The sequence below is a fragment of the Saimiri boliviensis genome, chromosome 15 (assembly GCF_048565385.1).
Source record: "Saimiri boliviensis isolate mSaiBol1 chromosome 15, mSaiBol1.pri, whole genome shotgun sequence".
NCBI classification, from domain to species: domain Eukaryota; kingdom Metazoa; phylum Chordata; class Mammalia; order Primates; family Cebidae; genus Saimiri; species Saimiri boliviensis.
This window is the reverse complement of record NC_133463.1, coordinates 54,481,475-54,509,353: the sequence shown is the minus strand read 5'-3', so window position 1 is coordinate 54,509,353 and position 27,879 is coordinate 54,481,475. Positions and strand designations below refer to the sequence as shown.

Genomic DNA, 27,879 nt, shown 5'->3' with positions numbered 1-27,879 from the left:
TTATTTTCTAGCTTTGGTACACTTTTAGCATTGGATTACTATGTGAGATTTTGAAACGTCTGTTATAACTGACATTAAATATCATAGTTAAGTTGCATATATAAAGTAGAATATCAAAATTTTAAACAGCAACGAGTAGATTAGATTCTGAGTAGAGTGAACCTACGTAAGAGAATTTAATTTTTCCACCTTAGACCCAAGCAACAATGAGTAACAGAATTTTTAACCACCATGCATTCTTAATAGAGGTATGTTTTTATCTTAGTACCTTGTTGTTAACTATCTTAAGATCTTTTCTTATTTTCGTAGGCTTCTGTTTTGGAAAATCTGAGGCTAGCGGTTCGATCTCAGCTTGGATTTACTTCAGTCAGGCTTCCCATGGCAGGCAGATCAAGCAACATTTGGAACCGTATTTTTAATTTTGCAAGATCACGTCATTCTGGGTCATTGGCTTTGGTTTCAGCAGATGGAGATGAGGTTGTCCCGAGTCAGAGTACCAGTAGAGAACCTGAGAGAAATCATTCTCACAGAAGTTTGTTTTCCGTGGAGTCTGATGATACAGACACAGAAAATGAGAGAAGAGATACAGCAGGAGCATCTGGTGGGGTTGCAGCTCCTTTGCCACAAAAAGTCCCTCCCACAACGGCAGTAGAAGTGACAGTAGGAGCAGGTGCAAGTTCATCAACTCAGAGTACCCGAGGTGTTCATGCAGATAATGGAAGGGATGTGACAAGTGTGGAACCCCCAAGTGTGAGTCCAGCACGTCACCAGCTTACAAGTGCACTCAGTCGTGTGACCCAGGGGCTACGTTGGGTACGTTTTACATTAGGACGATCAAGTTCCGTGAGTCAGAACCAGAGTCCTTTGAGACAACTTGATAATGGAGTAAGCGGAAGAGAAGATGATGATGATGTTGAAATGCTAATTCCAATTTCTGATGGAGCTTCAGACTTTGATGTGAATGACTGCTCCAGACCTCTTCTTGATCTTGCCTCAGATCAAGGACAAGGGCTTAGACAACCATATAGTGCAACAAACCCTGGAGTAAGGCCAAGTAATCGAGATGGCCCCTGTGAGCACTGTGGTATTGTCCACACTGCCCAGATACCAGACACTTGCTTAGAAGTAACACTGAAAAATGAAACAAGTGATGATGAGGCTTTGTTACTTTGTTAGGTACGAATCACATAAGGGAGATTATATACAAGTTGGAGCAATATCCATTTATTATTTTGTAACTTACAGTTAAACTAGTTTTAGTTTAAAAAGAAAAAAAAATGCAGGGTGATTTCGTATTATTATATGTTAGCCTGCATGGTTAAAATCAACAACTTGTAACTCTATGAACTTAGAGTTTACTATTTTAGCAGCTAAAAATGTATTACATATTCATATTGTTCAGTAATGTTTTTTGTTCAGTAATGTTAGTTTCATTTGTTCTGATTGTTTTCATCCTGATACTGTAGTTCACGGTAGAAATGTGGCTGCTGAAACTCATTTGATTGTCATTTTATCTATCCTATGTTAAATGGTTTGTTTATACTAAATAATACCTTATTTTAATTGAAACATTTATGCTTTTACCAACACATCTTGTAACTTAATATACTAGATGTTAAGATTGTTAATATACAAAAGAAACCCTTATATTCACCTGCATTTTCATTTGTTTAACATTTGTCTGTTACTGGATTTCATTATTATATGAACTTGTCAAAGGGAAACAAACTTTGTCTAAAAATTTTTCTCTGATGTTTAAAATACAGTGATGTGAAATTTAGGCAGAGTTAGATAAATGAATGGCAAAAACAAAACTCTTTTATAGATTTTCTAATGTTGACTTTAATACTCTAACATGGTACAAACCAAATGGTAAAATCCCAAGTCATTTCTTTTTTCATCTCTATTTAGGGACAGAATTAAGTGGATGAAGATACTCTACTATGCATTAAATCTTGAACTTTATAAAATATGTACAAAAATTGTACAAGATTAAGTTCCAACTGGTAATGTCTTTCCCTAATACAGGGTTGCGCTTGTGTTGGACCCTAGGGATTTGCACTAAAATTATATCAAGGTCTCAGATGAGTTTAGTGCACAAGCACTATCACTTTAAATACTATTATTTGCTACCACAGTGACTATATATTTCCATAGCTTTTGGCTGGGGTCGGGGGAGGGGGCGGGCATTTTTATTACAACTTGAAATTGCTTTGCTGGTTTCATATTTATTTGTTGTATTTAAAAAATACATTATTGTTGTAAGAGTGATTTTTTTCAATATATTTTATTCTGGGGGGGAGGCGGATCATGCTACACTCTTGAAGAAAATTAAGAAATCATTCAGATCATCCCCCCTTTTTAAGTAGAGTGAATTGCAGAACCCAACATATTTTTGTATTGTCAGTTGCTGTTTATTTATTCTTTAGCTGTCTGTTTTAGTAGTTTAATGACTAAGTATGAAAAACGTATTCGTGTGTGATTATTGCTATTTATTAAATTTTAAGTACTTTGCTGAATGTCATTTTAAAGCATGTTTGAGGTCTTGTGTATTTGTCTGTGTTATGCTGTCAGGAGGAACTGACTAAGATGTTTTAATAATGTATCAAAAATTAAAATGATTTTTTTATTGCCTTGAGGTACTTTTTAAATTAAAGTTGTTCTTTATTTGTTGAATTGTAATGCATATACAAATTCGGACCATAAAATCTGCAAAATATGCAATATATCTAGAATAAAAATGATTAGAAGGAGACGCTTCCTTAACTACCTTATGGTAAAGTAGTAGCTTTTACCAGTACTCGAGGGTAAAATTTCCTAAGGACTTAAATATTATTTTGCCTTTGAGACTGCCCTTCAATTGATGTATCTCACAAGATGAAAGATTTTAATTACCCTTTAATTGACATATCTCAAAAGATTCAGTAACACAATTAGTTTGCTTTTTAAATTGCTTTCACATACATTTTAGACACCTATAATATATTCTATTGGCAGAATTTGGGTTACCAAATAATCTTCTTTTACACCCTAGTACTAATATACTATCAAGTGTGGTGGTTTTGGTTTTGTTTTCTAGCATATGTTTTAATTTATTATTTTAATTAACGAATGTATCTTCCTGGTTCAAAGAGTAAAAAGTGAATCCCTCTCCTATCCAAACACCCATCTTTTAGTTCCCTTGAAAGAGACACATATCAGTACCACCAGTTCCTTGTACGTCACCAGAAATATCATATACATACATAGGCATATAAATGCCATAAATAGTAATGCAAGTTGTAACACTGTGCATACATTTTTTGTACCTTTTCTCAAAGGGAAAAAATACTTCATTAGAGTTTGAATATTAAAAGTAAAATTGAGCATTTCTGTTATTTGGGTTTTTTTTACGTTTAAATCATGATCTATCCTGAAATTAGGACTTCTCTATTTTTTTTCCAGATGACTACCTAGTTTTCACAAAGCTGTTTATTAAATAATGGATTCTTTCCTTACTAATTTGAAATGGAGCTGATTATATAGTACATTTCCATATTACTTGAGTATGTTTCTAGACTTGATTTTCTTCTGTTGATCTGCTTTTCTCTTTTTGTACCAATTTATTGTTAAAATAACTGATTTTTAAATGTTTCAGTTATTCTTATATTTCCATTTGAATGTCAGAATCAGTTTGTTGAGTCCCAGAAAACATCCATGGATACTTTTTTTTGGACAGTTTTAATTTCATAGATTAATTTAGGGGAATTTGACATCATCATTATGTTAAAGCTTTTTATCTAAACCATGATGCACTATTTAAAAAGTATGCCCATTTATTTGTCTTTTGTTGTTGAAAAGACAAATAAATGGGCATACTTTACATTTTTTGATCTCGTGGATTTTAAGAGTTTATTTTTTTAAAAGTTTACATTTTGTTGCCTTTATTAACAAAATTCTCTTTATAATTTGGCCTAATTTTAGTGTATATAAAGGCTAATTATTTATGTTAATTTTCTACCCAACTACCTGATTCCATTTTTTTGTTGTTTGTAATATTATTTCACTTAATTATTTTGTGTTTTCCAACTACACAATCCTATTATAAGCAAACACTGATAATGTAACCATTATTACAGTTTTCATTCCTCTTTGTATCTTAATTGCATTGTCTAGAATGTCTAACATAATCATTAATAACTGGCTATAATAAATTGGGTTGAGATAGATTTAATCATATTAAGGAGCTTTTTTTTTTTTTTTTCAAGGCTGCATGTTTAATTTTATCACATGCCTTTTCAACATCTGTGGAGATGATCATGATTTTTTTTCCTTTGAACCTTTAAGACGAATTTTACTAATATATTTTGTAATTTTGAGCTGTCATTACATTCCTGAAATAAATTCTTTTTGGCCGTGTGTATTTTTTAAATATATTGTTAGACTGCACTTCGTATTTTACTTAGGATATTTGCACTTGTGAACTAGTCTATAGTTTGTGTGTGTGTGCATACACGTGTTCGCTTTGAGAAGTTTAGTATTTTATGCTTGTGGATTTGGAGACTTCCCTCCTTTTACAACACCCTAGAACAGTTTAAATAGCATTGGAATTTTTTGTTCCTTAACATTTCAGTGAAATAATCTGGGTCTAGTGGCAAGTAGCTTTTTGACAACTTTGTTGATATCGTATGTGGTAATTAGTCTGTCATTTTTATATATTATCTGGATTAGGAACCATCCATATAATCCAAGTTTTCACATTTATTTGCCAAGTTGAGGAATGTGAACCCTTCTGTGGGTGTGGCTATTAACCCTAGTTTGTGTTAGGCTTTCTCCCTTATTTTCTTGATGAAGGAAGCTAACAATTTACCTGCTGTTTTAATTGTGTATTTTTTGTTTTTCCCAAACTGCTTGGATGTCTATTCTGTTAAATTTTTTCTTGCTAATTATTTGATTTACACTTTTATAAAGTTTTCTACATTTTGCTTTCCTTGGTTTATTTTGTTGTTTTCTGTTCTAACTCCTTAGCATGTACTCATTTATTTTTACTTCTCAATTCTTAAGAGATTAAGACATGGACTTAAGTGTGAGCACCGCTTAAGGTGAATCATTTGGCAGCATTAGTGTTGTCATTGCTGTTATTTTCTAGATGTTCTTAAGTTTCAGTTTTGATACCTTCTTCAATCCAAAAGTTGCATGAAAGAGGATTTTTTTTCTTTGCCTTTTTTCCTAGATAATGAGAATTTTTTTGGTGTGAGTGGTAGTTTTCTGATTCTTTATTTTATGGCATCAAAAACAGAACTTTAAGGGTATGATACATGTGTTGAGGGGACAGTTACTGTCTTTCAGTCTTCAAATGTCCCAGCAGCACTTTTTTAAAAAAAAGTTTGTTATTTCTTTACAGGATACAGATTTTAGTAGGAATTACACAGGTTTGTTGTTTAGATCATCTCAACAGGATACAGTCCCTTGTCTTGTCAGTCAAAGCACCAATATTAGTAGCGAAAAGAATGGAAACAAGCCGGGCGCGGTGGCTCAAGCCTGTAATCCCAGCACTTTGGGAGGCCGAGGCCGGTGGATCACGAGGTCGAGAGATCGAGACCATCCTGGTCAACATGGTGAAACCCCGTCTCTACTAAAAATACAAAAAAATTAACTGGGCATGGTGGCACGTGCCTGTAATCCCAGCTACTCAGGAGGCTGAGGCAGGAGAATTGCCTGAACCCAGGAGGCGGAGGTTGCGGTGAGCCGAGATCGCGCCATTGCACTCCAGCCTGGGTAACAAGAGCGAAACTCCGTCTCAAAAAAAAAAAAAAAAAAAAAAGAATGGAAACAAAAGGAGCAGTGTCAGAAGGGCTCAGTGGACCAGAAGCCCTGGTCTTGGCTCATGTCATACGCTAGCACTAAGAACGTAAGTACAGGATGAAAGGCACTTGTGATAAGCTGTTGAGGTTTTAATTCTTAAGTATTGCTTACCACCGTCATCCAATGTTAATCTGGGAATAAGTGAGTAAGACAGGCTAAATGGGATAAAGGAAGAACAAGTTCATTCAATTCAGTATTTATTGAGCACCTACAACAGACCCAGTAACATTCACAGCATTTTACAGCTGCCCTCCTTTCAACTGCTCCACCTTTCCCTCACAGCTTTCCCCCGAATTCCAAGGGAGAAGATGATAGCAAGTCGATGGGACCTGTTTTACTCAGGAAGATCCCTGTTTAAAAATAGGTAGAAGCAGGCAGTAGAGAGAAAGGCCTTTTCTCTGAATATCTGAACTCTTGTTCAGGAATAGCATACAAATTTCAAATTGCATATAGATGTCAACACGAGTTGATGGCTGTGATTACATTTCTTTTTCCTAAGGTAATCAACATGCAAGGTAGTCAAGGCAAAGTAAAATTCACAGAATTTTATAGCTGGAAGGAATCTTAAAATGAGGAAGTAACAGACATAGCTGTTTAGTCAAGAATTTTCTTGACTTCAAAGAAATCTACCCATTTTATATATACATACAGGTAAACATAAGCCATGTATGCATACATGGTTGACCATCATGTGATATCATAGGTTTTTTCCTGACATTTTTGCACGTGCCTGCTTCTAAACGTGAGTGTGTATTCATGTTCACAATGCCACTAAATGCCATTCTGTGAGCCTTTTACCACTAGCTGCTTGTGCATTATAGGAATTTTCAAAGCAAATAATATTTGCTCACTGTTGAATGCCTACCACCTGCCAAGTTCTTTATATGTATCCTTGGAATCTCACAGTCCTATGGAATAACAAACTTGTCTTCTATTTATCTAAGGGCATATAGCCAATAAGGCAGACCTTAGTCATGTCTGACTCAACAGTTGTGCATAAGATGGATCATAAAGTGAAGTAAGATTTATCAGGAGAAATATCTAGTTGGAGTTGACAGACCTGGATTATTATGCCAGCTCACTGAGCCTCGGCTTTGTCTTCCTGAGGTAAGGATGATAGCTTCTTTATAAGATCATGGTGAGGAATAAATATACCATTTGTAAAGGCCTTAGCACTTGTTCTGTTCATCTATTGCTGCATAACAAACTACCCTCAAACTTTGTGCTAAAAGCAACCACAATCATTCAGTTTTCTCACAAGTCATTAATGTGAGCAGAGCTCAGTGATATTGGCTCATTCTGCTCCTCTTGGCCTCTGCTGGAGTTGGAGAATATACTCACCAAAGGGCTCACTTGAACAGCTGGCAGCTTCCTGCGGCCTGTGGGTTGGGTGCTAAGCCACGAGCCTGGAATCTTCTTCATACGAGTCTCCTCAAGGTTGCTTATGTTTCCTTACGGGATGGAAGCTGTACCCAAGAATGAATGTTCCCGTAAACCTCTGCAGAAGCTGCAAGGCTCTTATGACCGAGTCTCAGACATCCTAGAATGTTATTAGGTTAGTGCAAAAGTAATTGCAGTTTTTGCCATTGAGAGTAGTGGCAAAAGTCACAATTACTTTTGCACCACCCTAATACTTTTGCTGTATTCTATCTGTCAAATCACTGGCCAACTCAGATTCAGTAAGAAAAGAAATAGATCCACCTCTAGATAGTAGGAATAGCAGAGAAGTCATGCCGTCTTTACCCCAGCACAGTACTTTATACATAGCAAGAAACATTAAGCTGCCATTATTAACATTTTAAATAGAAAGAGTTTTACAGCCTTAGAAATGTATTTGCTAAAAGGATATAAAACCAACTCAGGTCCACTGTCATGTCAGGTATGTATGTGTGTCTCATATTCTTTTATTACAAATACAAGGATAAAACAATTTGCCTTAGCATACTGAGTCAGAAGTCACAGCATTGATGCAATTTTAGACATATTTAGGCAGTTGGTAAAATTTAAAGATTAGCAGTTATTTCTCAACTACATTTAAAATCTCTTAATACTTCAACATGTTATAACCTATAAAATTTTTATTTTTAAATTGCTTAGAGGCAACAGTATAAAAGGGTAGAAGTCTGGAGCCAAATTGCTTGGATTCTAATCTCTGCCCCACTCCTTACTGGCATCTGTCCTTCAGGAAGTCAGAATCACCCTGTACTTCTGTTCTTCATCTGTAAAATGGGGATAATAGGGTTACTGGAGGATTAAATTAATATACATAATGCTCTTGGAGCAGCATTGTAATACGTATATATAGCAGCTCTTGGCTCATAGTAGGTGCTGTGAAACTGTTTGCTATTACCATTGTCATAGTTTAAATGTTAAAACATCTAGCCGGGTGCAGTGGCTCATGTCTGTAATCCCAGCACTTTGACAGGCCAGGTGGGTGGGTCACTTGAGGTCAGGAGTTCAAGACCAGTGTGGCCAACATGGTGAAACCTCGTCTCTATTAAAAATAAAAAATTAGCTGGGTGTGGTGGTGCATGCCTGTAGTCCCAGCTACTTGGGAGGCTGAGGCCGGAGAATTGCTTGAATGTGGGAGGTGGAGGTTGCAGTGAGCCAAGATCGTACCACTGCACTCCAGCCTGGGTGACAGCGAGACTCCATCAAAAATCTCTGAAGCTTACATTTAAATGAACTATTGTACATGAAAAGTTCTAAAATAATAGTGGTTTCTGAAGAGAAATTGAAACAGATCATTTTTCATTTCTTATGCATGCTTATTCCTGGGATCATGAAAGTGAATTGCAACCCAGAACAAAGGTCAATGAGGGAGCAGCGGGGAAGAAAGAGTAGCAGCCCACTTGTGATAAGTTAGTAGAATTCCAAGACCAAACACAGATGAAAGAAGCTTGCAGAGCTCAGGGGGTCCAAGGAAGTTACCTTAGTGACAGGGAACTAGAGTGAGGTTTTCACAGAGCTCCTAGATCCAGATGATTTTCAGATCACCTGGTTACCTTGTAGCAAACACTGCTAGTCGCATACCCAGCATCCATGAAAAGAAAAGCTTCATTTTAAGAGTGATGAAAAAGAAAGAGAAAACACCTGATTTCACTGAGCAGTTGCATCAACTGTGGCCTGGCTATCTCTGGATTTCTAGTTCCATGAAAAAGAAGAAAACAAAACAAAAAAAACTGTATGTATTTAAGCAACTGGTAAGCTTCTCAATTACCCATGGAGTAACCTTAACTGATCTACTGGTTCTTAAATCAGGAATAGTAATGATGGAGTAGAGGATTAAATGAGATGATGTGAATGCAGCAGAACAGTGATGAGGAGGCATATATCAATGGAGCTAAATCAGTGAGTTCAATCAGTGTAAGTGCTCAGTCAATGTAGCTCCAGTTGATGGGGGATTATCTCAATAAACTGCTCATCCTTGTGTTCTTCTAACAGCAATTCTATTTATATATTGGACTTCTCTGCAAGATTTCATTTGAACAAAGGGTTTTAAGGATTAAGACAACTTGAAAACTAGTGTTAGAACTTCACAGGACCAAATCGCCCTCTGCCTACCTAGGACACACGTGGTTTACTGAGAATGAAATGAGAATTTGCTTAGTGTGTCTTCCAGTAAGAATACTGAGGTGTTGATTAGGGCCAGTTTTTCCATATGTTTTAAGGAAGCTCAAACCCCAGAAAGCTTAATATCCCTCAAAAAGTGACTTGGAAGCTTTACTAGGGAGAAGTAATAGAGTACAGTGAGATAGAAAAGCGTGGGCTTTGGATTCAGGCACATCACAATTTGAATTCTGTGTCCACTACTTAAGAGTTTTGTAATGAGTAAATCACTTGATTTTCCTATCTTATCTGGAAAATGGGATTATACCTACCCTTAAGTGTTACTGAAAAGATCAACAAATTTTTTAAAAAGCAAGGAAAAAATTATGCAGAGCCCTTTTCTGGAGCTTTACACACAGAGATTGAAAAACAAATTCTAATTGTCAATGTTGTAGATTGATTTTCCAAAATAAAACAGTCTTTTAAAAGAGCTCCCCTATACCATGTATTGAGCATTTTGTGTATTGCTAGAGCTTTCTGAAAGAGCAGATTTCTTATAATGGTCGCTGTCCTGTTTTCTTGGTTACAGGGCAACTTGTGGCTATATTTCAATGAAAACTAAATTCACTAAACAAAGGTAGAGTGATGTCTTGGCACAGTCCTTTTTATTATTAACAAAAGCCAAAATGAAGAACATCCACGGAGCCCCAGAAGAGAAAAGAGGTGGCTACTTCCTGTGGACTTAGCAACGTACGTTAAGCTCATATAAATAATAGAAGTTATGATAAAAGGCAACATGTATACAATATTCAATGGAATATTCTCAATTGCATTACAACAGAAGCAACTTTTTAAGATATTTCTATATTACTGCTGAGCTCTGATTTCAAATGACCCTGGAAATTTACAGATTTAGTTTTCCAAAGTCTGAGTTACCTTAAATATAGATTTTGTTTAACAGTCCCCACCCTGTCCGAGGTTTCGCTTTCTGTGGTTTCAGTTACCCACAGTCAACCGTGGTCTGAAAATATTAAATGGAAAATTCCAGAAATTAATAATTCATAAGGTTTAAATTGTGTACTGTTCTGAGTAGCGTGATGAAACCTCATGCCGTCCAGCTTCATTCCATGCAGGTTATGTCTCCTTCCTTTGCTCAGCTTCACACTGTGGACATTGCGTGCCCCTGGTCATTTATTAGTGGTCTTGGTTGTCAGATCAATTGTTGTGATATCCCAGTGCTTGAGTTCAAGTCACTGTTATTTTCCTATTTATATTGGCCCCAAAGCACAAGAGTAATCATGTTGGCAATTCGGATATGCCAAAGAGAAGCTGGAAAATGTGTTCTTTAAGTTAAATGGTGGAGGCTATTCATTTAATAAGGAAAGAAAAAGAATTGTAGGCTGAGGTTGCTAAGGTCTATGTTAAGAACAAATCTATTTGTGAAATTGTGAAGAAGGAAAAAAGTTTATGGATCATATGCAGAGGGGTTGGTACTGGCCTCAGTTTACTTATCTACTGTGGGTATGACAGGCATCCCCCCTTATGCATGGGGGGAGTTTCATTTTGTGAGTTTTAGCTGCATCCTTTTTCTATTTCCTTTGGTGTTTCTTTGCAGACTGACATTTTTTATTGAGATTTTACCATACAACCTAATTTCCATTTCTCTATCGAATGTTGCCATTAGAGTAATTAGTCAAAGGCCAGGCTTGGTGGCTCACACCTGTAATCCCAACATATTGGGATGCTGAGGCTAAGGTGGGAGGATTGCTTGAGGCCATGAGTTTGAGACCAATGTGAACAACACAGTGAGACTCCTGTCTCTACTAAAAATAAAAATAAATTAGCTAGGCAGACTAATTGTGGCAAGTGCCTGTAATCCCAACTACTTGGGAGGCTGAGGTGGGAGGATTGCTTGAGGCCAGGAGTTTGAGGCTGCAGTGAGCTACGATAGCATCCCTGCATTCCAGTCTGGGTGACAGAGCAAAGCCTGTGTCTAAAAAAATTTGTTTTAATTAAAAAGAGTTGTTAGTCAAGTGTGCAAAGCAACTGTGTGTAACTAGTTCCTTGCTTTTAAATAAACATAAGCATTTATTGGTACTTCCTGAGTACCAACCCTCATGCTAGATGCCTTATTTACTTTGTTTCTAATCCTCAGAACAAATATGTGATGGATGTTCTTATCCACACAAACAGCTGCAGAAGCATCAATGAGTACCTCCATCACTGAGAGTGGAAGCAGTCTAGTTCTTGGAAGTCAAACTGATTCTTTATTATATTTTCACTGAGAATAATTGAGGGATTTAATTTCTATTTTAAATATTACAGCCTTATAATGAGGATTTATGTTTTATTTTGGAATCAAAATATAAAAATATTTTAAAACAATCAATTTGAAGTTACCAGGATGACTGTAATAAAAAAGACAGGGAATAATAAGTATTGGCAAGGATGTGAAGAAACTGGAACCCTCCTACAATGCTGGTAGGACTTTAAAATGGCGCAGCTGCTCTGTAGGGCAGTGTCTCAAAGTTAAATGTGGAGTTACCATATTGACCCAGAAATTCTACTCCTAGATGTATACCCAAGAGAAATAAAAACATATCCACACAAAAACTTGTGCACAAATGTTCACGACAGCATTATTCGTAACAGCCGAAAAGTGGAAACAAGCCAAATGTCTATCACCTGATAAATGAACAAACAAAATGATATATTCATGCAATGGAATATTATTTGGTGACAAAAAGGAATGCTATGCTGATGTGCTGATACATGGTGAACCTCAAAAACACTCTGTGAAAAAAGCCAGTAACAAAAAAATACAAATTGTATAATCCGATTTATATGAAATGTTCAGAAGAAGCAAATCTATGGAGACAAAAAGTAGATCAGCAGTTGCTCAGGGCTAAGGAAGGCCAAAGGAATTTAGAAGGAGGTGGGTATCAGAGGAACATGATCAAACTCAAGTCTGCTGAAACGAAAGGTAAGCAGATTTGAAAGGACGGGGGTGAGCTAGTGGAAAAGTCCTGGAGGACGTGGTAGGGGAGGTTGGTCAGTGTAATGAGGCCACCTGTACTTGCAAATTTGCACTTAGTGAAGTTAGACTCCTGCCCTTCCACAAAGACTGGGAGATAGGGGCACAAGCTAACTTGATTACATTTAAAGGAATAGCTCCAGGTCCTTGAGAAAGTGATTCTTCGGTTATTAAACTGGCAAGAAGCTGGAAGAGGATCTAGGTACATTTCAAAGGGGCAAAGAATTTTCAATTACAAGTTTCTAAAGTAAATGCTCTAAGAAAAGGAAGGTCAGGGACCTATAATCAGGAAGAAACTTGTCTATAGGCTAGTCAACCTGAGGGGAATAATAATGCTGTCTTGGCCAATGGATACAAGGTTTATTTTTGATATGATGAAAATGTTCTAAAATTAGATCAAATGAATGTTGTAAAACTCTGTAAATGTACTAAAAACCATTAAACTGTACACCCTAAATGGGTCAGCTTTATGGTATGTAAATTATAGCTCAATAAAGCTGTTTTTAAAGATCAGAGAACAAAAATACAAATAATATCCCTCTTTTTCTGTTTGCTTTTAGAATTAGAGCTAGCTATTCCACTATAAATAACCTTGCTTATTCTGCAGGAAAACAGTAGTTGCTTTATGAAACTAAAGTTATAGAAAACACTGGATAGCCATGGTGGCTCACAACTATAATCCCAGCACTTTGGGAGGCCAAGGTGAACGGATCACTCTGAGATCAGGAGTTTGAGACCAGCTTGGCTAACATGGCAAAAGCCCATCTCTACTAAAAATACAAAAAGTAGCTGAGTGTGGTGGCGTGCACCTATTGTCCCAGTTACTCAAGAGGCTGAGGCAGGAGAATTGCTTAAACCTGGGAGATGGAGGTTGCAGTGAGCCAACATTACACCACTGCACTCCAGCTTGGCCAACAGAGTGAGACTCCATCTCATAAATAAATAAATAAATAAAACTGCAGAAAATACCATTCATCTTCCTTTAGTCATAAACAGGTGTCTCATACCTGTAATCCCAGCACTTTGAGAGGCCAAGGAGGGTGGATCACCCGAGGTCGAGAGTCCAAGACCAGCCTGACCAACATGGAGAAACCTCATCTCTACGAAAAATACAAAAGTAGCTGGGCATGGTGACATGTGCCTGTAATCCCAGCTACTGGGGAGGCTGAGGTAGGAGAATCGCTTGAATCCAGGAGGCAGAGGTTGCTGTGAGCCGAGATCATGCCATTGCACTCCAGCCTGGGTGACAAGAGCAAAACTCCATCTCAAAACAAAACAAAACAAAAAAACAACATAGTGTAGTGGTTATAGGTACCACTGGCATTAAAATCTGACCAAAGTAACATTACTTTGGCCTCTCTGAGCCATAGCTTGTACATCTGTAAGATTGAGGTAGTGTTCCTACGTCATGGAGTTCCTGTAGTGATGAAATCATATATGCAAGGGCCTTATAGTCCAGTGCCAAGCATATTCAAATTCCATAACTATGTTCCATGAACACTGATATTCCATGAACATTGATGGGGGAAATGCCACATGCCAGGCATTGTTCTGATGAGTAACTACTCTTTTTTTTTTTTTTTTTTTTTTTTTTGAGACGGAGTCTTGTTCTGTCGCCAGGCGCCAGGCTGGAGTGCAGTGGTGCGATCTCGGTTCACTGCAACCTCCGCTTCCTGGGTTCAAGCGATTCTTCCACCTCAGCCTGCTGAGTAGCTGGGACTACAGGCGCATGCCACCACACCCTGCTAATTTTTGTATTTTCAGTAGAGACGGGGTTTCATCATGGCGAGGAAGGTCTCGGTCTCTTGACCTAGTGATCCGCCCGACTCGGGAGTAACCGCTCTTGACCTGAGCACCGAAGCCCTGCTTGAGCGCCTCTCCCTGGCTCTCCACACCACGTGCCTCCCTAAGGGGAAAGGAATTCACAAGAGTTACGGAGACATGAATGCTGCTCTTTCTCCCTCCGCTTCTAGACCACACTCTCTTGGTACCCAGAATCCCAAATTTTCCCGTCCAAATGGCCTAAGTCCACATGCGGGACCTCCCTGGTGTCTTCCTGGGATCTATCTTCCTGGAGCTAAATGGAACCGCTGGCATGAGTATCCCAGGCCCCGGGGGAAGTGCGGAGCTGTGAACGGACTGTGGCCGCAGGCTGTGGTGTCCCAATGCATGAGCACAAGGCTTCTCACAGCGCAGGACAGGACCTGGGATAGGAAGAGAAGGGATAAATGTTTTCCATCCATATTTTTGCCCTGAGCACTGCAAATATTATGGGCAAGGCAGGTTCTGGCTCTGGGGATAAGACAATATAAAAGACAAATATGAATATTACTAAAAACACTTTCTGCCAACTAGAAGAATACTTAGAGTGCATTTAACTTTTTCTTTTCTTTTAAAGCTTAAGCCCATTTAGCTCTAAGTACAAAGCTATGGCTCTGAAAGTTTGTCTTTCCCCTTGAATACTGCTTGACTTCAACTACAATAAATGAAGAATTATTGCCTTGAATAATTATGCATCTTCATTTCTAATTTATATATTTTTTGTTCCCATAAAAGACTCATTGCAAAGAAAATCAAAATGTTTATAAGAATAAAAATGCCTTATTTTTTAAAAAGTCGTTTATTCAGATTCCCTATGTACCATATGTAGTAATCTTTTCCCGGAGGAAAATGTACGTAGGAATAAATAGATGTCAAGAAAAGGGGGGGAAATGTGAGATGGAGGAATGAAAGAAGAATTTTAAAAATATTTCATAGAGACTGATGGAATAACTTTATTTTTTCTCTTTCTCTATCTCTAAATAAAGTTGGTTACTTAATTCCTTATTGGATGTGTCACTAACATTTTGATATTTCCCTAAATGTTTCAAGTCTACATACATCAGGTATAATCAATGTATTCAAGTATAATTGATGTGAAAGTTAAATGCCTGAATAGGAATATGTAAATCAAGCATATGTAAACTACATAATATTGGAAATGTAAGATGGAAGCTTATTATTTAAGGAAATCCCATTAGTAAACCTTTTTTGAGGTGAATAATATGCTCGATATATATTGTCTTTAAATCACGATGTGAAAACTTTGCTTCATGTGAAGAATGCATTGTATAAATCTAGAAAGTTATACTTTTACAATATAAAACCGGACTTACGACTTACAGATGTGCACAAAAGGATGCAGCAGTCATATTCAAAGGGATCAAAGACTCTACTTTCCTTTCCAGTTTTGAAGAAAGGATAATAACTATGTGTTAATATAGATACAAAGTCATCAGGAGTGACACTTTTTTGATGACAAATTGCTGAACAACCAAAGAAAGTCTTTTCAAGAAGCCATCTAGTGGTTAATTCCATCATTACACTTACATAGTTTGCACAACAGTATTTGTTCAACAACTTGTTTTTTGTTAACACTCAGTTGAACTTCCCTGAAATCAGGGAAACTTCGTTTCTACAAATAATTTAAAAATTGACCAAACACAGTGGAATACACCTGTAGTCTCAGCTATTCGGGAAGCTAAAGTGGGAGGGTCTCTTGAGCCTGAGAGGTTGAGGCTACCGAGAGCCTGCACTCTAGCCTGCTGGGGGACACAGTGAGACTCAGTCTCAAAAAAAAAAAAAAGAAAAAAAAGAAAAAAAAAATCTGACCTGTGTCCTTATTAATACAGAACAAACGCTGAAATCCTATTATAGAGCCCCATACTGGAATGTTAACAGGGTGAAAATGAAGAGTTAGTAAGTTATTCTTTTTGCACTACTGTTTCAATAGGTTGTAGGTCTTTGAATACAACAAATATAAGATATAGTTTTATTTCCCAGAAGTTCACAGATTAGTGCCCTTAAGCATACGATTATGTAACAGATGGGTAGTTAGGTGTTATTCTTGACCCACAACAACATACTTAACTGTGTTTACCATGTATGTTTATAAATGAATATCTCTTACAGCAAAAATAATTTTCTCTCCATAAGTGTTTGTATAATGTGAACCACATTTTTCATGAAGAAGGAAGGTAACTCCATTACCTTCCATTTATGTTAGAGAAACACAAGTGTAGTGAAATGAGATTGCATAGACAGTGATGCAGAGGTAGGAAGGTTCTAATTTCAGGGAGAGTGGGGAGAAGTGTAGGTAAAAAAGGGGCACACCATCACTGCCTCTCTCTCTGTCTCCAAGTCTTTCTTACACTGATTCCTCCATAATCTGGGTCATCAGAGCCTCAGCAGTGTCTTGGCTACATAACTCAAACAAAGGAGGGTTCTGAAACAGTGCCTGCTCTCCCTGCTCCAGCCCTAGCTGGAGTTCTTGCCTAGGGCCTCCGAGGGATCCTGAAAAAGTTACAGCGAACCCCAGTGAGAGCCACCTTTCGCTTTGGACCTTGACATCATTAAGGGTTTTTGTTTTATATGTAGGGGACAGAAACCATGCTGCCAAGTCGCAGACAACATTTAAAACCAAAGTAGGTAATCTCTTCCTCTGCAGATATCCTGTAGCTCGCTTTATATCCAAGCCTAAAGTTAAATTTTCTTTTTAAACAAAATAAAATACAAGTAATAGAGAGATTTGTAGTTGCCAGGAGCCAGGATTTGGTGGGATGAGGGGAGAGGATAGATTCTAAGCGGGGCACAAGGAAACCATTTTGGGGTCGTGGAAATGTTCTCCATCTTAATTATGGTGGTGGTTACATAACTTTTTTTTTTGTCAAGATTCATAGAACTCTATGCTTCTTAAAGGTGACTTTTACTCCATGTATTTTAGTCTATTTTTATTAAAAAGCAAAATATATAATATGATATCCAAACTCTATTTGATCTATGTAGCAAAATTCCAAGTATTTTGTTAATGCTAAAATAATCTTGCTCCTTAAATAATTCTCAAGATCAGAATAAGCATTTTATAAAAGTGTGTATCTCATATTTAAAAGTTATAATTTCTAATGAAAAGAAAGTTGCTGAAATATGGGAGTAACATAGTTGGTTTTGCTAATAATACATAGCAAGCATTGTGTTATGGGCTTTAGATGAATGATCTCATTTAAAGCTTACAGCCACCCTGTGGATAGGAAGCACTATTAAGGGGAAAACAAGAGCTTAAGAGTGGTTAAGAAACTTTTCAAAGAATCCACAGATAACAGATAATAAGGTCAGAGTTCACATTCAGATCAGTCTGGCTCCCAAGTACAACCCTATTTATTAATTTTATTTTGCTTTATTATATTTTTTCTAATCAAAGGAATACTTTCATTATTCCTCTAAACTTTATTATATTGCTGGAATAAAGTCTGCTAAGAAAGCTCAAAACAACTTGGAAATTGTCACACAATATGAGTGAGTTAAATGAGTAGGAGGATTTCTGTGGGTACAAGTGAGTGCTGCTGGCAGGATGGGCAGACAAACCCTTGAGCAGAGCCTGGTATTTCTTTGTCATTGCTTAAAAAGGCAGCATCCTTTTGTTCAAGGGAAACAATGCTAGGCAGTATAATAGGCTAACTTATAGCCCCCAAAGATACCTAGCTCCTAATCCCTGGAACCTGTGAATGTTCCCTTATATGGCAAAAGGGACTTTCAAGATATGAAGATGTAAGTTAAGGATTTTTTAAATGGGAGATTATCCTGGATTATCCAGGTGGGCCCTAAATGTAAACACATGCATCCTTATAAGAAGGAGGTTGAGGGAGATTTGACACAGAAGAGGAGAAGGCAATGTGATTACAGAGGTATTCACAATGTGATTATGGAAGAATGAAGTGATATGGCCACTATAAGTGCGTGCCAGCAGCCACCAACAGATAGAAGAGTCAAGGAAAGAGAGTCTTTCATTCAGAGCCTCCAGAAGGAACCAGCCCTGCTAACTCCTTGACTTTAGCCCACTGAAGCTAATTTTGAACTTCTGGCATCCATAAATGTAAGCAAATAAGTTTATGTTCTTTCCAGCCACCAAGTTTGTGACAAGTGGTTACAGCACCCATAAGACTAATATACTTAGTCCTCCCACCTATCCTTGATTTCACTTTCCTAGGTTTCATTGCCCATAGTTAACCTGGGTCTGAAAATGGCAATCCTCCCTTTGTCCTGCATACCCACACTGTAGAGGCGCCCCACCTGCTAGACACTTAGAAGCCATTTCAGTTATCAGATTGGCTGTTCGAGTATCTCCATGCTGGTGTTGAAGTCACCATTATTTTACTTCATACTGGCCCCAAAGCACAAGAGTAGTGACACTGGCAATTCTGATACACTAAAAAGAAGCAGAAAAGAGTTTTCTTTAAGCAAAATGGTAAAAGTTCTCTACTTAATAAGGAAAGGAAAAAAAATCATATACTGAGATTGCTGAGATCTATGGTGAGAACCAAACTTCTATGCATGAAATTGTGAACAAGGAAAAAGAAATGAGTGCTAGTTTTGCTGTTGCTTCTCAGACTACAAGAATTACAGCCACAGTGTGTGATGAGTGCTTAGTTAAGACGGAAAAGACATTAAGTTTGTTGAAGATATGAACAGAAACGTGTTCCAGCTGATGACAGTCAGGTTCGGTACTCTCTGCAATTTTGGTACTATCCACAGTGTGTCCCCTGAGGATCAGGGAGGACTTACTGTACGCTGTTAGAGCCAGCTTCTCCAGGATATGTTTGAAACTGCCTGGTTAGCATCATAATATCTTTAACAAAAAACAAGCAAGCAACCAAAAAAATAATACCACTACCATGTAATACCAGACAGTATTAGAAATAGGAACTTTGAAATAAGTATTTCCTTGAATTTCTTGGAGTTACACAACAGCATATCTGAAAGTTCTTCCACCAGGCAGTTCAGTGTTGGTGTGTTGAGTCTGGTCCCACCAAATTTGTTAATTTATTACAAAAAGGCCTGCTTTATAATTTTTTGAGCACTGATGACATTGGTCATCTGAGCCAATACATAGACTGGCTCTACAATATTGAGATGACTAAATGAACCAGCTTGGAAGCAGCAGATAGAAGTGATAGAGGTCTGAAGATGATGTCCACGATGTCAGATTTCATTCCTAGATCATCACTGACTCACTTGCATAATCTGTGGCTCAGGTGCAGGCAGGATTTGGACTTGGCTTTGGGCTGTGGAGTTGCATAATGGTAAATTACAGGCTCCAGAAGGAAAGCCTTGCCTCCAGCATTGACTGCCATGCGAACTTAGGCAAATCATTTGACCTTAAAAGGCTCACCTGTTAAAGAGAAAAACATTTCTTAGCTCAAAAATTGTGAGGATTAAGTAAAATAATGCACATAAAAAATCTTGGCCCAGTACTAACTTAACGTCAGTGCTGGACAAATCTTGGCTACGGTTGCTGGTACCATTATGTGGAGCACCTCTTTTCTCCTTCTGCCCAGGAGTGGTGCTTCAGGGACAGTACCAACTGGAGTTGTGTAGTGGGCCAGCTTTCTCTATGCCCTCCCAGAGTCAGGGGTGACCATCCCTGCCTATCATGCATGTTAATTCTGAGCAGCAATTAAAATGTCCTACCTGCTCTTCAGTCCGAGTACTTTAAAACCAGCCCCACCAAGCATCACCACCCTCTCCCTGTGACTGTAGGTTTTACACTCTGTATGTAGGTCCTTTCCAAGACATCCCCTTTGGCCCCAGTGGAAGGACCAGAAATAAAATAGTTCTGAATGTAGAAGGCAAGTGTTACTTGGTTCCCAGTTCGCTCATCTAAATCTGGAAAGTGTGTCATTCTAGGACTACACCAGGCACTCTCCATCTACAGAATCATAAAATTATAAAAGTGGGGAGGGTGGGTCTTGCAAGATTTTGTCAACCTAGCTGGGAAGGAGGCGGCGACCCTGAGCATTACGTGACTTGCCCAAGCTCACAGCAGAAGCCGGCATTAGATTAGATTACTATTAGATTAGATTACTATTTCCTTATTCAGTTTTCTTCCACCCTTTCCATGCCATCTACCTTTCCCAACTCCCACTTTCATCATTGATTCAAGTATAAACACATTACCCTGCCAGGGAATTCTCTCTCTCAGTTGTCCAGGGAATGGAGTTTCCAGAGACGCTGGTGCACGCACACTGCTTTGGGATGCCCAACTCTCCTTGCTCAGTCTCACTTACCCATCCTCACCATTCCTTTCCTGCACCCCAGAATACTCTTCCGTCAGGTGGAAACAGCAGCCTAAAAACCTCTCCTGGCCACAGGAACCTCTAGTAGGAGTGGGGAAGGTCAGGACAAAAGGGAAAGCAAACCCGTCACCTCCAGGGTAGCTGAAGCCTGAGATACGACTGAGCTTGGTGGACTTGTTTCTGAAAATCTCAACCACTCGGTGAAGGAAGTCACCTTCTCCAGGCTTTCTGTCCCTGTAGACCATCAAGCAGGCATGGAGGCTCTTCCTGAGAAATCATCCTCACCTACACTTCCAGACAGATGTGTTTTCATGGGTTAAACGTTGACAATCTTTGTAACCATCCTGTAAAATGCTTCTTTAAAACTATTCCTCTGAGGAGTAATGTGTTCTCAGACATGCTTCATATGTTCGTCAATGCAATTGACTCTCCCCAGCAAGAAGAATGAAGAACAGCAGGAGCTCTGTGTCCCACCTCTCTACCAATGCCAACACTGTGTCCCCTAATTCTTGTTTACTGCCTTCTGAGGGCCTGGAGTGCCTGGGTAAGGAAGTGCCTGGGTAGAACAAAGAAAATGAAGGTTAGAGTGTGCTGAGAACAAGCTTCCCCCACGGAGCAGGTTTGTCCAGGCTCAGCCACCTGCCCTGCAAGCTAGTGTGTGGCAATGATGGCCAGAAACAAGCAAAGCCCCTTCTGTTCTGTGAGCTAGCATTTCTCCCTGAAACTACCCCCTGATCTTTTATTGCTGTCAGTGAATCTTGGTGAGCCATTTCCTCCCACTCTGGTGACATTCTACAAGACTCCTTTTTTGATAAATGTTTGAGTTAATTAAATGTTGAAAGTTTGTTCTGTGTTGTGTTACAGGGCATTTCATCATGTAAAGTGTCTAAGATAAAAGGAACCTTTGAAATCATTAATCTGGACAGTTTCCGAAAGGATGGCACAACTCCATGGACATCCAATCTTATTTTCCTAAGGTGGTGCTTACTTGTACAGCTTGTAGAAATTTCATTATGTTTATAATTACCCCTTTCACCTTTACACAAAGGTCCCTTGACAATAATTGCAAAACCTCCTTGGGTTTCTTGTTCCTGGCTTGACAGCCAAATCTATGGAGCTTTAAATTATTGATGCTTTCTAATTTTTTAATTATTTTGAGGTTTGTGTAAGCTGAAGCTTTAGGAAATTTGGCAATAAAAATATCTTGCATTCCACTATTGAAAATGCCACCTCTGAGATCACATGTGACCACCTTGTCTCAAAACCTGAAGAAGACATCTTCCCAGTGTCTGTCATTTGACCTTGCAAGTGACAAAAGACTCAAAATAAACCAGCTTAAGCAAAACATGGAAAGTCTAGGGGAGAGGGCTTTAAGCATAGTTGGATTCAGGAACTCAAGCAATGTCATCGAAGCCCAGCTTCTCTACATCTCTACTTCCTGTTCTTGGTGTTGGCTCTGCTTACAGAAAGGCTCTTTCTCTGTGTTGTCTAGAAGGCTCCCAAAAGCCCCTTGTTTACACTCCCTAGGATTTAAGACCAAGAGGAAAGAACAAGCCTGTTATCTGCTCAGCCTAAAAAGTCTTGGGATCTGCACTCACTCCCTGGGCCTGGGAAGTCAGCTTGGAGCATGTGCCCATCCCTGTACCGTCACTGTGGCTTAAGGATTCCCTGCTATGATTGGAAGAGGCTAGGTGAGAGCTCAGTCACCCAGCCAGAGGTCCCATTAGTTCCTCCAAAGACAAGTGTCCTGAGACGGCAGGCAGAGGATTTCCCACCGAAGAAACAACAGTGACTGTCCCCAGAATAAGAATGAGAATACATACTGGTCAGCAGATGTCCATCCCACCCCACCCCCAAAACCCCTCATAACCCTTCTGCAAGATTCCATCCTGTTGCCCTTCTTGAAATTCTGCATTCTTGCCTTCCGTCACACAGACCATCTCTCTGAACACTCTGCCTTTCTTCCTCCTCCTCCTCCATAAGTGAAGGGATGGTCCAGGGGTCAGTGTAAGCCTATCCCTCTTAGCCTACCCACAGGGAGTGCATTCCTTCACCCGCTCTGTGCCGTTAAGCCTTCTGTTCCCTCTGCCTGTCCTCTTCCCACCACTCACCTCTGTGTGTTCACATCCTCTGTATCCTAGTTCAAATACTGCTTCACAAATCTTCCATATTTGATTTTCTTTAAGCCAGAAATAAACTCACTCTTTCCTCTAAATTCTTATCTTTATCCCTCTCAAAGATAGAATTTTCTGTTTTATATATTGAAATATGTATGTGTGTCACTATTGGCTTTTAGCTACTTGAGAGTGGAAATGTGGTTTATCTTTCTCACTTAGCCCTCTAGCCAATCCCCCTAGTCAGGTAAGCTTTGTAGTCCTTACAAAGCCAGTATTCGTTAAGTGAATTTGCCTGGCGCTTCCCACTTTCTTAAGGTGTATTCACATCCATTATTGTATTTGCTTCTCAAAACAAATCTGGGAGATAACAACAAGTATTACTCAGTTTTATATATGAGAAAACTGAGGAATCAAGAGAATAAAAGATTTTACTGAAGATCTCTAAGCTGATTTTGTGGAAAAACTGGGAGTAGGAACTTAGATCTTTGAGTTACAGTACCGACTATTTTCCAATAAAAACTTGTTGGTATGTATTCTGTCATTAAAACGTGAACAGTAGTTGATATTAAGTTGTTTTCTTTCAAATAGATTCAATACTTCACTCTGATCTTTCCTTGTGTCTGCCAATTACTGGGATTATATGGTTTGCTCCTCACTTAAGAACGTTTGAAAGCAAACCCAGATGAGTGACTCTGTTCTGGCTTGGGTGGGTTTGGGTATTTTTGTTGCTGCTTTTGGTGATGGTTCTTTATTTCTTTCTCGGGGTCCGTCTTTTGGTACAAACACACCCCCAACCACGGGAAAGGGTGCAGTGCATTTCTTTCCCTTTAAGAGCCTAATCTTATGATAGAAAACGCACGTCCCTTTCTCTTAAAACTCCAAGATCTTTCCCTTCCAATGACTCCGAAACCCCGGGTGAATAACTAGACTCAGGGCGCAGAACACCTGGGGTCTGAGTGTGCGAGGACCCCGCGGACCTGTTCATTCCTGGCCTTTGGGGCTCCAGCCCAGCCTTCCCGGGGGAGGAGCCGCCCCTGCGGCCAGGTCAGAAACCGGCCAGGCCCCTGGGCTGGGGATTTGCTGTCCGAGCCGGAGCTCCGGGGCCATCGGTGGGGACCTTGCAGGAGGGCACCCCAGTCCTTCCAGCCCAGCCCCTACGCGCAGCCCGACTCCGTAGGACCCCGCGCGCCCCTCTCCATGGCGGCACCGTCGCGGCTCCTGATCCGCGGGGGTCGAGTGGTCAACGACAACTTCTCCGAGGTGGCCGACGTGCTGGTGGAGGACGGCGTGGTGCGGGCGCTCGGGCACGACCTGCTGCCTCCCGGGGAAGCGCCCGCGGGGCTGCGGGTCCTCGACGCCGCCGGCAAGCTGGTCCTGCCCGGAGGCATCGACACGCACACGCACCTGCAGTTCCCCTTCATGGGCTCGCGGTCCATCGACGACTTCCACCAGGGCACCAAGGTACCAAGGTGCCCGCCCCGCTGCACCCACGGAGCCTCGGGCAGCCTCCCCAGCCGTCCCGGGCACCCCAGCCGGACCGCCTCGCGCAGCGCTGCCCGGAGGGGCTGGGTGGGAAAGAGCGCAGCCCCTGCGGGTGTCAGAGGGGATTCAATCTTCTGGCCGGGGTCCTTTCTTGGCGCCCCTTCTCGGCAGCAGCCCAGCAGCCTTGGCTCAACCAGAAGCCCCAGACTCCTCCCTTTGGCTAATTTCTTTAATGCCATCCCCTTACCCTGATTTCCCTATACTGCTTACTCCTCAAATCCCTCCTCCACCCCGTTTTGATTGGTGTTCTGTAGAAGTCGCAACTCTTCCATACCGTCTTTAGAATCTTTGTTTTAAAGTAGGCACTCCCAGCCATTTCTCCCAACCATTTCCACCCATCCTTCATCCCCAGCCAAAGCCAAATGAAAAATCCATTCACCTGGTAGTTACAGCCTTGACTCAAAGTGAGCAGTGTAGCTGATGATGTGTCTGGGTGGGCTAGATGCCCACTGTGTGCACGTTCCCGTCCCCTGCCCTCTGCTCCTACTTACACTCCCAGTAGAAAAAATATAGCTCTGACCAGGGTTTAGAAGAGAAATTATTCCGGAAATGATCTCCCAACACTCATACACTCATACACTCCAAGGCAGCCTCGCCGTATCTCTTCTCCATCCCACTTGCCCTGGGACACAACGTTCTTGCTACTGGGGTACCCATAGTTTTACTAACGTTGCAGGAGGGCAGTCAGATCACCACTCCCCAGGTGGAGGTAGGCTTGGGTTCTCCAGACACAAAGGCCTAGAAGTTTGGGTCAATGAAAGAAACTTAAACCAAACTTGTCCAACCTACAGCCCAGAATGGCTTTGAAAGCAGCCCAACAAAAATTCAAAAACTTTCTGAAAACATTATGAGATATTTTTGTAATTTTAATTTCTTAGTTCATCAGTTCATCAGCTGTCCTTAGTATTAGCATACACACACACACACACATATACACATATATGTATATATATATATTTATTTATTTATAGATGGAATCTTACTCTGTCGCCAGTCTGGAGTGTAGTGGCATGATCTTAGCTCACTACAACCTCTGCCTTCCTTCAGGTTCAAGCGATTCTCCTGCCTCAGCTTCCCAAGTGGCTGGGACTACAGGCCTGTGCCAGCATGCCCAGCTAATTTTGTTCTTTTAGTAGAGACGGGGTTTCACTGTGTTGGCCATGATGGTCTTGATCTCTTTACCTCATGATCCACCTGCCTTGGCCTCCCAAAGTACTGGGATTACAGGTGTGAGCCAGTGTTACTATATTTTATGTATGGTCCAAGACAAGAGACGCCAAAAGATTGGACACACCTGCAACATTTCCCCAAAGCTTCTCAACACAAGATCAAGAGACTAACAGAGAAGCTTTACAGGAAAAAAGTGTAAAAATTCTGCTCTCAACACTTGGGCTAAAGTAAAACCCACACCCTCCTGAGTCTTGTGTTTTGAGCTACTTTGAGAGAAATGGCATCTTCCAAAGTGAAGATGTATCGATATCCTCAAGGCCTCAGCTTTTCACTTGGACCACACCTTGATGTGTGAAACAAGTCAGGCTATTAAGTCCAGCATATAGTAGGCTTTCTTCCTACCTCCCTCTCCATCTCTCCCTCCCTTTTTCACTCCCCTGACCCCCTCCACTCCTCTCTCTCTCTGTCTTTCTCTTCCCATGTTACTATGGACAGCCCGACAGTCTTTCAGAGCAGTTTTGATGATAGCCGCTTCTTTCACATACTGTTTTCTGACAGTTTTGCTCTCCTTACACCTCCCCCTCTCCATGTTCCCCAGTCCTCTATGATTGACTGAAATGTTTAACAGAAAAAAAGAAAGGCAGGTAGATTTGACCCGGAGAAAAGGATCTGGGCAGGCTGCTCAAATCGCCATTTGGAAAGCTTCTCCCTGGTTACTAATTATCAACCTTTATCATTATGTCAATAAAGTATTTTGTAGGACAGATCATTGTCTGCTTTGAAAATTAGCAAACTTTGTTTTGATTATTCATTTTTCCCTTTTGCTAAAAAAGTAATATGCATTGAATTTAAATGAACTTGTTTTTATATTTAAAATAATTTTTTAGCTATCTAAGCAATATATGACTATAGGAAGCAATTGGAAAAATAATAGGAAAGTAAAAAAAAGAAAAATATTAATAATACTCTCCTTCTCAGTGACAGCCATTGTTTTCATTATTGCCTTTATGCTTTTTAACATACTCTATTTTACATAATTGAGATCATATTGTGCATGTGTCTATGTGTATGTGTATGTGTATGTGTATACCTGTATTTAAAATGTCATAACTTGCAGTTTTCAGTTATAGTGCAAGCCCTTTCTGTTTTCACAGACTTATCATTAAGAAAGTGCTTTGCTGACGGCAGGGCATCCCATTGAACACGCCCATCTGCGAGGTGGGGAGCTGCTATTGCTGACCATGAGTTGCCCACTAGCATCATCCTCCTTCTTAGAGCTGAGCAGTAGCTTTCATTCTCTTTCTGCCATCAGGGTTCCAGATGAAGCAGCAAAGAAGAGGAACTGGAATTATGTGGGGGAGGGGCATTCCCTCTCTTCCTCGAGATTGCATGCTGCAAGCTCCTGGGAAGGGGTTCTTGGTCTTCTCTCTGTTCTTTAGCCATTCTGGCATTCTAGTTTAGAGAGATTCTAATTTAGAGAGATTTAGAATTCTTAGCTGAGAATGTAGGTCCTTATGGGAGCTACATTCTCCCATATGAGTCTGTTGTCAACATCTCAAATAACTTATCCACCAGCTGATTCTCTAAGCATTTCTGTACTTAAAGGTTGCAAAAACATTAAACAAAAACAAGTGCTTCATGAGCTTAGGATCTTAAGCAGAAAATGATATGGTCAGAGATATTAAGGTCAAAGGTTTAGCAAATACCAAATTACTGTTGAATATTAAACAGTACTCGCAAAGGGGCTGTGTTGCAAAAGTCTACTTCAGAATCAGTAGGTTGGATCCCAAGAGATAACCACTCCCATCCCCAGAAACAGCTGAGGCTTCATAAAGTGAACCAGATGGGGAAATATAGATAAACATGAACATTACAGTATTGCTTGAGTTCTGGAAGAAGGCATTAGAGAGTTATGTTGTATTCTTTCCTGGCCTTCACAATAATCCCCAAAGCAATGTTGGTGGGTGTTCCTTCTGGGGAGCTAGAGACAGAGATAGGCCTTTTGTAAATACTGGTTGTATGATATGTTAAACTTGAAAAACATCTTCTTATTAGTACATCTATTTTATCAAGCACATGCCAGGCACTGCCCTAAGTTGTGCATTATCTTCCAAAAATCCTAGATATCATTATCTACTTTTTTACAATTGAGGAAATTGAAGCTTAAGTAACCTGCTTAAGGTTGTACATCTAGGGCTGTAATTGATCGAGTGACTCTTTAGATTCAGTACTGCCTGACCCCATCGCTAAAGCTGTTACCTATTAGTGTCTATTCTTTTGAAAAAACATCTAATATTCAGATTTGTCAGGGTAGCAAGTGATAGATGACAAAGCCATGTAAGTTGCATGCTAATGCAAGGCAACTTTTCTCAAAAATGGAGCAGAGTCATCTTTAGAAAAGACAGTAGCTCTTCACTTTCCTAAAGCTGGAGGCAGTTAAGGTTATCAAAATAAATATACACTGCAGGTATTAGGTTTATAAGGCATTTGTATAATACATACATTTATAGCCACA

General features: G+C 39.8%; 2 protein-coding genes and 1 long non-coding RNA gene across 7 annotated transcripts in view; 2 read left to right on the top strand and 1 right to left on the bottom strand.

Moving 5' to 3' along the window:
• Window positions 1-3,365, top strand: part of LRP12 (LDL receptor related protein 12) — a 98,635-nt gene extending 95,270 nt beyond the window's left edge. For all 4 annotated transcript variants that reach the window (XM_003938602.4, XM_003938601.4, XM_010349283.3 and 1 more), the window contains one exon: window positions 310-3,365. In XM_003938602.4, coding sequence (XP_003938651.2) covers window positions 310-1,176 — 867 coding nt within the window. In that variant the 3' untranslated portion in view covers window positions 1,177-3,365. The remainder of the gene's footprint in view (window positions 1-309) is intronic.
• A 10,215-nt stretch (window positions 3,366-13,580) lies between these two features.
• LOC141581473 (uncharacterized) lies at window positions 13,581-22,349 on the bottom strand. Its single transcript, XR_012514125.1, has 3 exons — window positions 20,417-22,349; window positions 18,533-19,631; window positions 13,581-14,631 (listed from the first exon to the last, which is right to left on the bottom strand). It is a non-coding gene; the product is annotated as an uncharacterized LOC141581473 (long non-coding RNA).
• A 1,336-nt stretch (window positions 22,350-23,685) lies between these two features.
• Window positions 23,686-27,879, top strand: part of DPYS (dihydropyrimidinase) — an 84,991-nt gene continuing 80,797 nt past the window's right edge. Inside the window, exon 1 of one of the 2 annotated variants that reach the window (XM_074387036.1) lies at window positions 23,686-24,113. In XM_074387036.1, coding sequence (XP_074243137.1) covers window positions 23,850-24,113 — 264 coding nt within the window. In that variant the 5' untranslated portion in view covers window positions 23,686-23,849. The remainder of the gene's footprint in view (window positions 24,114-27,879) is intronic. The other variant, XM_010349284.3, reaches the window with a different exon arrangement.